This window comes from Aethalodelphis obliquidens, unplaced genomic scaffold, assembly GCF_003676395.1.
Source record: "Aethalodelphis obliquidens isolate GAN/ISIS:26980383/991018 unplaced genomic scaffold, ASM367639v1 scaffold24, whole genome shotgun sequence".
NCBI lineage: Eukaryota > Metazoa > Chordata > Mammalia > Artiodactyla > Delphinidae > Aethalodelphis > Aethalodelphis obliquidens.
Window position 1 is genome coordinate 1,809,988 of NW_020837968.1, and position 13,118 is coordinate 1,823,105.

Consider the following 13,118-nt stretch of genomic DNA (forward strand, 5'->3'; position numbering starts at 1 on the left):
TGTCATTATAGAAATGTTCTATGTTGTAATTATGGTAGAGGTTGCACTATTCTATGCATATATCAAAACTCATTGAATGTGCATTTTGAATTAGTAAATTTCTTATTTTGTTTTACCAATAAGTCTATGAGATAAACAGAACAATGATGATTATCCAAAGATAACTTAAATTATATGCTTAAAATCATATAGGAAGTTTACAGTTAACTTGTTAAAGGTAAACCTATAGACTTTGCCTATCTTGTTCATTGCTGTCTCCAGATTTAGAATTATTTGTGACTATAATCATGCCCAGTTAACATTATTAAATGACTAAATTGGAGAATAAAATAATGAATATCATGATAAATTATGATTATCAACTAATCATAAAAATGCCTCTGGTAAGACATACGGTGGTACTGCAGGTTAGCTGCAAAACTGAAAAACATGCTATATACTTATTTTTAAATTGTTCGGATAATATGTTCAATACATTTTTCTTCAATCTCAGATACTATTTCAGGTGAAGTACCTTTAAGTTTAAAGTAGTGTATCCAACTACTAAAATGAAAATAAATAAGGTCTTTCCAAAACCTTTTGGACTTTCTGTGTAGAAGTGTATTTATTTTACTTTTTCAGATTATCAGCTAGATCATAGTTTTAAATTTAGAAATATTCACCTGAAAATATATTGAACCCGTTATTTGCGAATGTAATTAATGTTCTACTTTTTAAAGTGTACCTGTGTTTGTTACTTTGCAGACAATCTGTACTGTTTCAGCCCACATCACTTAATGTAAAGTATTGTAATAGTATTTTCAAAGAAACTAGCATTTATTGAGCAGTTTCCATTCACTAGGGACACATAATAGCTCTAAAGGTCAATACTTGTTTAGGGGAGGGTGGGCAGTGGAGAAAGCATTTTAAAAAAACAAAACTGAACCTGAACCATTGAAGAAATAGTACGTTTTTAGACACATTATTCACTTTTTTTGAATTCTCTATCACATTAAAAAATGGCAAGGGGGTTTTGGTCTTTTACCATTTATACAAGGTAGTAATACAGATTTTTAAATGTTGAGAAATATCAAATACTCCATTTTAAAGGAAAATTGAGTCTAAAGTAACTAGTTTTGTGTATGAAGCTAGTAAGTGATGGGGAGGCTCATGACAGTTGAAAATGAGTGATTTCTGAAGCTTTGCTTTATATCATTCTTCTTGTTTGGCTAATTGTTTCATCTCATCTTGATTTCTGGATGTTTATATGAAGGGAAGTTAAGAGAGTATATTTCTTGCTTTTATCTTGTGTATCATAAAGTAGTTCCAAATTATCGGAAGGTAATGAAAATCATTTTAAGTAGAGGTGGTTAAATATGTTTATTCTTTTATCCATACCTCTAGCCACCTTTTCTTCCCTGAAAATACACTGGCAAGTTCAGTAAAATGAACAAAATAGTTGTACTCATAAACACAGTTTGATACTAAACTGGAATACATGAGCCAGTTAAATCAGCACTAAAAAACTAACCCGTTTCATAGGTGGATAACACATAATGTAGATGGAAATTCAGGTGAGGGGAAAGGGAAATCATCTCTAGGTTGTGCTATTACCAGTTATTTGGACTGCACCCTGTTGGGGAGATAAGCACTGTGCAATGGAGAGTATTTTCTCTGGTATTTCTTGTGTCACTGAAGAAAAAATATGCTCTCACGCTGGTACAGACCAATTTCTTCCTTTTTAATTACTTGCCTTTTCCATCAGCATTCAGATGTGCTGTGGTGTCCATCCTAAAACATCTCCATCTCTTCTTCCCTCCCTTCCTCCCTCCTTCACTCTGCTCTCCCCTCCCCCCCTTTCTCTCTATATGGCTCTCTTGCTCTCTCAAGCTCTCCGTCTATCTTTCCCTCCCTCCTCCCAAATTTCCTGCATTTCCATTGCTCCCAAGCCACCATCGTCTCTCCCCTGGGCTTCTGTACTATTCGCCTACTATCCCTGAGGGCAAATTTGAGCCCCCACAAAGTCCATTTCCCACAGAGCAGCCAAAGTGATATACTCAACACGAAATCAGATCATGCCTCCAAACCTCTCATCCTTACAACTTTTCAATGGCTTCCCTGTGCCTTTAGACTAAAATTCAAACTTCTGATCAAGGTCTCTAAAGCTCTCCAGGGTCTGGACCCAGCTTGCCCTTTTGACATTGTCTCCAACTAACTCCTTCTTGTTTAGTCCATTCTCAAGGACCTGTTTTCTGCAACTTAAACTCAATCATTTCAGCCTTTCCCATTTGGGGTTCTTTGTAAACTTTTCTTCCCCTATCTTTGCATGCCAACACCTTCATATCACAATATAGGTACAATTATTATTTACAAGTTATGGATTGAATTTGCCTGCTCTGATAATAGGAAACCTTTATACAGCACTTGATATTCTGGATCAGAATTGATTCTAAGAACTGTATATTTATTCTGATATATTAATGTTAAATTATACTTATTATTCATTTATCATTTAATTCTAATAATAAGCTTTAAGACAAAAAACTATTGCTACCCCATTTTACAGGTGAGGAAACTGAACAGAGAAAGATTAAGAAATTAAGTAATGTGCCTAAGGTCTCGGCATAATTGGGAAACCAGGATTTCAATGCAAGCCCTCTGGTTTCAGGGTCTTTGTTCTTAACAGAGCTTTTCATTGATACCTTTGTATTCTTTGAAATGCTTCTCTGATAACAATACACAATGGATGTGTGTTTTTGGCAGTCTTATTTAACAAAACCTACACAAATACATGTAAGATTTAAATTTATTTTATCAAATTTTATTCTCCTCTTTTAAAACTGCTTTTAAAATACTTCAAAAGGGACGTTTTAGAAACTGAAACAAAACAAAAATATGAAACTCATGTGTGTGGAATGGGACTCAATCAATTATTATGTAAGAACAATAGGAATATACATCTATATCCTTTCTGTTATGATCTATTTACCTGAAACACTCTATGCAGAGTATTTCCTATATGAAGATTTCGATTGAATAATTACATATGCTAATTAATACAACAAAAGAAGTTTCTTGGTAAACACTACTAGTAGTTGTTTAACTTGACTCAAATTTCTTTTAAAGTTTTCAGTATTCTACTTCATTTATTTCAACTTTTCAAAGAAGAATAGTTTTATTAAGATAAGTATGTCAATGATGAACAATAATTTCTATAAGACACTTTAAATGATCTAGTGCTTTTTATTTTACCAAGGTCAGAGATTCTTATTAAGAACACATTGAATGTCCTCACAATAGATTTCCTTAGTAGATATTTTTGCTGGGTAGGAGATAAAATCTCGATTCTGGTTCATGAGCCAAATTTTCCTAAGTGCATTTATTTTCTTCGCTAAATATGTTATTATATTTGTGGTAAAGAGCCTTTTGATCTTCAGTTGGTTGAATCTGCAGCTATGGAGCCCACAGATATGGAGGGTCAATCTGCAATTTTTGTTTTTTTTTTGGCTGCCTGAACGGCATGTGGGATCTTAGTTCCCCGACCAGGGATCGAACCTGCGCCCCCTGCTTTGGAAGCGTGGAGTCTTAACCACTGGACTGCCAGGGAAGTCCCAAGAGATTTAATCCATTCATGTCTTTGCCACCACCAATGGTGATTACTATGATAGGGTCTTAAAAATACAGGAAACCTACCGTATTTCCCCCTCCAGAATTCAGAAATAACTAAAAAATATGTAGGGAATAACTGGTAGAGACAAAAATACCAGACTTAGGGCTGATACAACTAGATTGTTGAATGTGATTTTGATAGATGACTACAATGGGCTTTTAAAAGCTCACTGTCTAATTCTTAAAGTCACAAAGTGAAAGAGAGTGAACTGTAGGACTTCCAGACAGAGCAGCACGACAGAGAACAAGCAGACAAGGTGAACCCTACAGCAAGGCAGGCATCAGAAGGAAAGAGAGAACAGCTTTGAGCTCAGCAATTTATTTTAATTCTGTTAATTTAACACTGAGGAGGTCAGTGAGGGGTGGGTGAGGAAAGACCAGGAGTGATGAGTTCTGACTGCGATGTTACCCGTGTTTCCATATAAACCTTATGGGATCATTGAATTGAGCACATCAGCAAAATGTTTGCTCCAATTCCTGGAGTCCATGGAAAAACAAAAATCTTCAGAAAGATAAAATCCAACTATCTACTTGAACAGACACGATAGTTATACCTAGTTCTGTAAAGTTCTCAGTTATCTAGACAGTTTTTACATTTGTAACAGGCATACCAAGTCACCAATAAGATTTTGACCTCATCCCAGAACCAAAAATGAGTACAACATCATGTTAATAATCAAGGAGAAGGGTTGAGTATCAATATTAACTGAGAAGGTATCTGTTAAAATTGTTTTCCCTCTAGTGCCACTGTTCAATAATGTTCACTGCTTTACATAAGAGACTTCAACAGTGCCATTGTTTACATGAGAAATTGAGTTATACGTAGCCAAATAGGTGGAGATTTTCTAATGACCTATCACATTTCAGGGCATCCTGCTTTAGTCTCCAGAATGCACCATTAACCTCTGTTCTTTTGTTTAGCTATTGTGGAAATTCACACAAGGGGGAAATTTCTCAGAAAGAATACATAAGTCAAAATTGCTTTTTATGTAGAAAGATGATTCTGGTAATCTTCTGCCAGTACAATATGCATTGAGTTGAAATTGCACCTTATTTGGAGTAAGCTCATCGCTATATATTCATTGGAATTCCAAGCTCCAGCTGATTGAATTAGCCGTCCACCCCCTCCCCCAGGTATGATTGGCAGATTTAGCAAGTAAAAATACAGGATTCCCAGTTAAATTTAAATTTCAGATAAACAACAAATGATTTTTAATGTAAGCGTGTTACCTATAATAGTTGGTGTATATATATATATATATATATATATATATATGCTAAAAAATTGTTAATTTTTAATTTGAAATTCAGATTTCACAGGGCATTCTCTATTTTGCCTGGCAATCTTATCCCCATGACAGGATACAATTCCTTGTGTCTGCCCCTGGGATATGCAACTGAATATATTCCTTTATTTGAGTATTAATTTGACAATCTTATGATTATAATAGCTTTACTGGCAAACTTATGGTGGGTTCGATTATACTGCAGTTTATCTGCCTTGTAAGATAAGGATGTTCATTTATAGACTTAAGAATAAGGCACATCTGGATATCAACTTGAAAGATCATAACCGAAATTACTGTCTTTCACAGTCAAGTGACAGGTTTCTAGTCAAACCTAGTGGTAGATGTTATTTTATAAAAATAATATATATTTTCCAGTGTAGGAAATTATCAGGATCAGCTATGTTGGCCTAAAAACGATCTTTAATTTTAGGCAGTTACTTGAGTATATATCTTGATATATACTTGATATATATTGATATATCTCTATTAGTATGAAATATATTCTTAGATTTTGGATCAAACTGCAAAATTTAGTACTACTTTTAGGAACCAAGCTTGTCTGCAACTGAAGTGGCTAGATGAGTACTATGGCTCTAGAGCAGGATTTGAAACAGTGCCCTCCCAGCCTAAAAACTTTACCCTTGGGAAGATTAATATTTATTGAGTATGTGTCCACGTGGCTTTATATTTACACCTTCTCATAGCCTTAGCAGCTAAAAAATCTCAATCCTAAAGCTATTTTCATTTTCAGTGCCAGTTCAGTTCTCCATACTTGAAGTCTGATGATGTTTTCAGAGTGAATTGACAAACTTAAAGGGCACAGCTTTTTATATTTAAAATATGTAGAGAAAAAACAAAGGATCCCGTGGTACACTTCCCTTAAAACTTACAATTAAATTCTGTTCCACAGGATTCTTTGCATTTGGCAAGAACATTACCATGTCTTATATCAGATATATCATGTAAGGAAGTCAAAAGTATTTAGGGCCTTCGTGCTTTTTAGGTACTTCCTGTAATTTTCTGTAAGTGGTATAACACACTTGGCATTTATTTATCTTCTAGATGAAATGAACGATCATCAAAGTACCCTCTCCTACATCCTGATAAACCCATCTCCAGATACCAGACTAGAGCTGAATGATGTTGTGTAAGTTGATCTCACATAAGCCATGTATTTTCAGAAAACCACTGATTTATTTACTTTTATATTTTTATTTCCACCATAATAGCCCCTTATCTTTCTTGTGATACAAATGCTTAGGAAATCAAAGTCTAATTTTTGTGTTCAATAAACAAATGCATTTTGTATATTGCTGTGTGTAATACTATATAAAAGCATTGTAGGATGGTAGAGCTAAAAAAGAAGGAAAAAGCAGCATGAATTTTGTATTTTGTGAGCAAATATACATTTGGACAAATAATAGAAAATATGTGGAACAAGAAGAGATCAGCTCAAAGGAAAACCTAAAATATCCCACACTAGCTAGTTTGAAATACCTGAGACTTTCTCAAAGCCAAGGTAAAATTGGTCAAAACCCTTATTAGGAAAGGATCTATGGTAGTAATTTGATTCATCAAAAACTATGTATTATGCATGTTTAGTTGTACTAGTGTTGCCTTAAAAATGTGCTCTATAGAAACAAATAAGGCATTTTCCCTGATTTCAAAGTGTTTACATTCTAATTAACAAAACTACAATTTAAGCATAAACTTTTAATAGCAGTATATATATGAGTTTGTCACATGACTTAAGCATTGATTAAGTGAGATGGTGGTTTTCAAAATTCAGGAGAGAAGCCATTATTGTGAGCTACAGGGATTACGAAGGACGATGGACTTGAACTAGACACTCAGGGTAGATGGAATTTGTGCAGGTGGAGAGAAAGGAGGGGACAAATGCAGAACATTTGTTCCAGAACAGGGAGATGGCTTGAGAAAATGCACTGCCTCGGCATTGCATAACGTGTGCCGGCTGGCAATACTACAGAGCCTAGTTTGACCAGAGTAAAAGCTTTGTATTAACATCTCTGTTGTTAATTAGTTAAACATAATATTGGCAACATATTAAACCTGGCTTTGGAAGGACCTTAGATGACAAAATAAGGAATTGATATTCAATCTTATAGACAATGGGCAGCACTTGGATATATGAGCGAGAAAGTAGAAGGATTTTAGCAAAGGCATTTTGACAGTTGTAGGTGTAAGCCTAGGTGAGAAATTCCTAATGAGTCTGAGCTTGAGGTTCATGGTCCTAAGGCTGAGCTGCACCAAGGCCTGCTTACACAGGGTAGTTAACTCCAGGTTGTATTGGTGACATAAAACAAATGCCAAAGATTCAAAAGTCTTGGTGGGTGTTAGGTCCACAGGATGTGTTTGTATCTATAACCTGGAAATAATAAGGTCAGTGACTAAGAAGAGTGAGAACATTATGTGATGCAGAGCATGAAGTGGATCCATGCAAGTGATTTAGAACTAAAGCTAGTAATATGCCAGCAATTAGATGCTGTCAGTTTCGTAGGAGATTTTGGCTGGGGTTGGAGGGTTCAATTTTTTAAAAAAGAGCTCTGTAATAGAACAATAGAGCAATAGAACAATAGAGCAATAGAACTGATTGAGCAGTTAGAGCAATAGAACAATAGAGCAATAGAACTGATTGGCAGGATGGAGATAAGAATCACTCATAACATCTGGGTGATGGATTGTAAAGACAAGATCCTATGGAGGTAAATTTATGGAGACAAAGAGTGAGACTTGTTCATTGGTCTGGGAATTGGAAAATAAGGGCTCTCACATGGCTTTCAGATTTCAAATCTATGTGATTGCAAAAGAAATTACTGCCTCACTGAAACAAGTCAGTAGAGGGAGGCACTTTTTCAAGCAGGAAAGAGCAGTCGTTGGGTATGGAGAAATGAGAGATGATGAGCTGGAGTTTAGGTACCTTGTTCAGTGTGCTAAGTGGAAATGTCTAGAAAGCATATAGAGATAAAGTACCAAGCTTTGGAAAGAAGCTAGTTCTATATAGAAACTAGTTACTTTTCACCTTCTAAATGAATAAAACCGAGAAGAGAATGATTTTTTGAAAAAAAGCGATACATAAAGAAGTAAAAGTAGAAGAATGAATATTGGCCTGCTGAGTACTGCTCAGTTTTAGGGCAAAAAGATGAATGTGCTTCAAAAGCTTCTTAGGAAAATACATCAGCAGGGGTAACTTTGACCCAAGATCGGTGTGAAAAGATTTTTGTAAGTCACCTAAGATACAACTAGCAAGTTTAATAATGCTTTATTTTGCCATCTGATGATACTGGTTAGAGTATAGGAACTTGGGGGAATCTGATGAATGGTGATTCCAGCTGCTAGAGTTCTTAAGGCGGCTGTCAAACTTTATATCCAGTGGGGATGCTGAATTTTTGGAGCACTTTAAGCTAGATGAAAATATCTTATTTGTGATGCACCTGGCTTTCAATTGCCCATTCTGGAGACTTTACTTAGCATATGACTGTAATACAACAAAACTGCTCCGTTTTTCTTGTGTCCATATTTACACATGTCTTTCTTCCTTTAACCCATAAAATCAGGCAATTTTTAAAAAATCTGCCCTTGTAGTCCCAACTTTCATATGCCTCTTTTTCAAATTATCAACTATATATGTTTTTTTAAAAAAGTTGGGATTACCTTATTTTTATTTCATAACAAATCGTAAATTTCTTGAGCCTAATATAATTCTTTGCCATGATTATTTTTGATGGCATGGGAAGATAGTGTTAACCTTTTGAGTCTATGTATCAATACAAATCCTTCCATCAGATAGATTTTATAATTCAAAATAATTCCTGAAACTTTTAAAAACTGAAACATAAAAATAAAATATATGATGTTACAATATATACAGGTAAAATAAGCATGGAATATTCTGCCTTTGGGTGCTATTATTTTTTATTAGTTTTAAGCTAAAACATCAACTTGACTGCTATTAAAAAAAAAAAGAACTCTTTTTTCCATGATCTGTTTTTTTGCATCGAGATAATTAAATTTTAGTATAACTGGAGCAAGAAAATATGCTACCATGACAAGCAGTACAAAAAATGCATTTAAGAAACTTATTTTATTAGACTCATACTTTTAGTAGTGATTATAATAGGGAAAGGAAATTTTGCAGCTACATCAATGAATTTAGGGGATAATGGATTATACTCATACCTTTTATGTTTTTCTAAAATACCACTTTCAAAAGTTCATTTTAAATGAAGGTGCAACAATAATTTGATTTGAAGAACAATAAATCACTAGGTGATATGGGGTTAAAAAGCTTAATGTACACTATTAGTTTTCTTCATTGATCTACTATGCTATTGATATCAGAGTAATTATAAAGCAGGTGGTTGGATAACAAAATCTAGTTAATAAATAGATCCAAGGACGCTAATCTCAACTTTCATTTGATCCAAGAAAATAGACTGTAGTGCTTGAAATTGCTCTTTTAAGGGACATATTTTATGAATATTTTTCCTTTGGTTTTTAAGAGGAGAAGTACAAATCTTCATTAGAGTCCCCACTTTTAAAATAGTTTCTCCATTTATTTTGTAACTCCGAACATTATTATAAAACTATGAAATACTAATTGCATTTGCACCTGAACAAGACTTTTAGAACGCTGTATTACATATATTTACTTTCCTTCTCTCCCTTCCAAAACCTCAGTGGCTTCCAGTGGGAAGCCTTTGGAACAGAAATAGAAACTACTTATCCTGAAACTTAAAGTCCTTTATTAGCTGCTTTCTATGTTTCTTCCTGAATTTACCTACCATCATCTCCTGGTCTAACCGGTCCTCTAAAGTCAAACTTATTTTCTAAACGTGTTGGGAGCATCCTTTTCTGTGTCCCATTTCCTCTCCATTTGTCTCCACTTAAGCCTGGAAAGCCATCAATCCAACCTCCTCAATAAACTATTCCCTCATTCACTGTTGTTCTTTTTGTCTTTCTGTGATGTTTGGAATTTCTTTTTAATCTTTCTATCCGTTTCATAAATTATGCTCTGTTAATCCTCTGCAGGGGTCAGAAGTGTATGGTTTTTTGTATTCCCAGGACCTAGCCCAGTAGTCCAGACACGTTCAAGAAACGGACGCTCATGTCACTTGACGGTCTGAAGTAAAACATCTCTCTTGAAACAAATTCTAACATTATTGAAATGTGTGAGTTTGGCAGGTGAACATTTTCCTATTTACTATTAGAATGAATTGAGAATTATTTTCTTTGTCCAATTTCTTACTATAGCATAACATGAATTTTAGGTTAATAAATTTCCCAATAATTAAAATATTATCTAGGTATAATATCCTCCAGAGCGTTTATGAAATCATTAATTTTATAGAATCATAGAATATTTAAATTAAAAAGCCTATAGAATAATGTAGGTCAAATTTATTTATGAATGATAAAAATAACACTAAGAGCAGTTGATTAATATAATCATGGCTAGGTATTTAGGTATCCTTGATAGAAAAATAGCCAAAGAAAAGAATAATAAATCAACAAAATACTAAAATAAAACATAAACTTTTGAAAAGATGGAGGTGGTGAAATGTATCCTAACTGAAAGATAATGATTCTTCATTCATCCACATTCATCTTGATAATTTTCTTAGGTGTAGAATTATTACAAGCCCTTGCCAAATAAACAGCAAGTCCTTCTACCAACGTTATATAGAGACAAGTTTCGATAACTTTAAACACTGAACAAATACATTTAAAGTAACAATCTAAAGTGTCAATGTGAACTAGTTTTTTTGATTACAGTTATTTGCCTTGTTTTCTTTTCTTAGATACTTAATCCGACCCGATCCACTGGCCTACCTACCAAATGGTGAACCCAGTCGAAAAAACAGCATCTGCAACACCACAGGCCAAGATTCTCGGGAGGAAACTCAGCTTTGATAAAAAAGAAAATAAGAGACTTTTTTCTCCTACAAGGATCTTGCTTGAAACAACTCTAAATCTTAGAAAAACAAGAGTGTTGCTGGCATGAAATAAACTAGATTGGAGTATATCCAATTCTCTCATATTAAAAAAAAAATCTATTCTCCTAGAAGTTTAGATAATTTTGAAATTTAAAGTACTGCTTTGTTGGTACTCCTCCCATTAATATTTGAAAGACATCAATGGAATGATTTTGAACACCTAAATTGAAACGCAAAAATTTGAACCTGATGTTTCATTGTTTGACAATAATACAAACTGTATGAAGCCAATTTTTAAAAAGTATTAAGGTTTATGAAAGTAAACTAGAAGTCCAGTTATATCTGGTGCATCCCAATGGACATAGAAGATTGTTGCTCCACTTAAAATTAAATGTGTCCTATTATATTCTTTAAACTTGCCATTTTATAAAAATGAGCTCATCACAAGTGTCCGGCCTTCTCTACACAGATTAACAGACAAACTTGTGTGGCTGACTTTTGTGTAAGAATCATAGTTTGCTTTAGAATATGAATCTTTAAGTCATTTTACCCTTTTTGTTGACTTTTCACATGATATATTCATTTTAGAATTTGAGCTGTTCATAGCATGTTTTATTACTCTGAAGAAACCAAAACAAACAAAAAGAAATATCAACTACATGAACTTTTCCCTAACTTTATGTTTAACACACGTTGTATGCCAAGAACAGTATGTGAAAGCAAATATTTATTGTTTTCCTAAAAGAATCCTAACATAGAGAATACTTAAAACACATTTGTTGACTTAAATCTAATCTAAGAATTGAAGCATTAATTGAAATATTCAGTAATGATTTTCATTAGACTCTTGAGCTTTAACATTTTTTATATATCTATACAGTATATTTCATTAGAAAGATAGTTTAAAATTAAAAGAAGCAAAATTATACTTTTTATAGAATACAAAGAAATTTCAAACATTAAAAGTCCTCCTTTATACCTTTAGTATTGAAATAATAATACACCAAAAATTGGTATATCAAAAATTTTGATCTAATTTTGGAAAGTTATCTATAGGAGCTATGTTTTAACATTGTGAGGAAAAAGCATAAAATAAAAATAAGTAGGTTTTGCTGTTTAAATGTAAGGTAAACCATACATAATTTGACAGTTATAAATAGAGAAACGCTGACCTTTGGCAACACCAGTGCTTTTACCTACATTGCATTATTCCCTTTCAGAAACAGGTTGAAAAGCACAGAGCACAGTTTGCCAGGTAGTTGAAATGCACTGTCATTCCCATGAAAGAGACATTGACAAATTTAAAAAGATATTTTTCTTCCAATTTTGTAAGTTTTTATTTCTGAATTTGACATTAAATTTTAATTCAACAGAAAATAGGACACATAAGACTAGAAAGAGACATGTTATCATTTCTTTTCACAAAGAAGCAGATAAATTGAAAGGAAAATAGAAGCATTCAAAATAATAAAGAAGGCTTCCCTGGTGGCGCAGTGGTTGAGAGTCCGCCTGCCGATGAAGGGGACACGGGTTCGTGCCCTGGTCCGGGAAGATCCCACATGCCGCGGAGCGGCTGGGCCCGTGAGCCATGGCCGTTGAGCCTGCGCGTCCGAAGCCTGTGCTCCGCAATGGGAGAGGCCACAACAGTGAGAGGCCCGTGTACTGCAAAAAAATAAATAAAGAGAAATAAAGAAAGCCTAATATTTCCCCAATAATTCTATGGATATAAAATATAAAACATAAAATGTGAAATTATAGATTATATAGCCATTGTATATTTGGCTTTGAGAATATGAAATGCCTATTTGTTTAGTATTTTACATTACTCTCATTTTAGAATGACAAGAACATCAAGAATTTCCCCTAAAATAGGGAGAGCCTGTATTTAATTTTCTTTAACTATACAGGGAAGTAGAATTTATAGCAGGTTACTTAAAATTGGAAACATATCTTAAAACAAAGATTGTATGCATATGTATGTGTATATGTTATAAACACAGCTGAAATATATCAGACAAATACATATTCACATGTAAAATTTCAAACTAAAGGTGGAATTGAACAAATACATGTAATGGAGCACAATAATAAATTTAATGAACTTGTTTTATATTTGCACATTGATATTTAAGTATGATGTTTCTTTGAGTTGCCTTTTCTTTACTCCATTACAGTTATGTTTAGGAATAAATGTAAGATTTTATGAATCTTCTATTTCCCCACAAGA

General features: G+C 33.7%; 1 protein-coding gene across 1 annotated transcript in view; it reads left to right on the forward strand.

Annotated features, from left to right (window-relative positions):
• Nucleotides 1-11,742, forward strand: part of KCNT2 (potassium sodium-activated channel subfamily T member 2) — a 281,133-nt gene extending 269,391 nt beyond the window's left edge. Inside the window, exons 27-28 of the mRNA XM_027122465.1 lie at nucleotides 6,000-6,084; nucleotides 10,757-11,742. Coding sequence (XP_026978266.1) covers nucleotides 6,000-6,084; nucleotides 10,757-10,868 — 197 coding nt within the window. The 3' untranslated portion in view covers nucleotides 10,869-11,742. The remainder of the gene's footprint in view (nucleotides 1-5,999; nucleotides 6,085-10,756) is intronic.
• The last annotated feature ends 1,376 nt before the right edge of the window (nucleotides 11,743-13,118 follow it).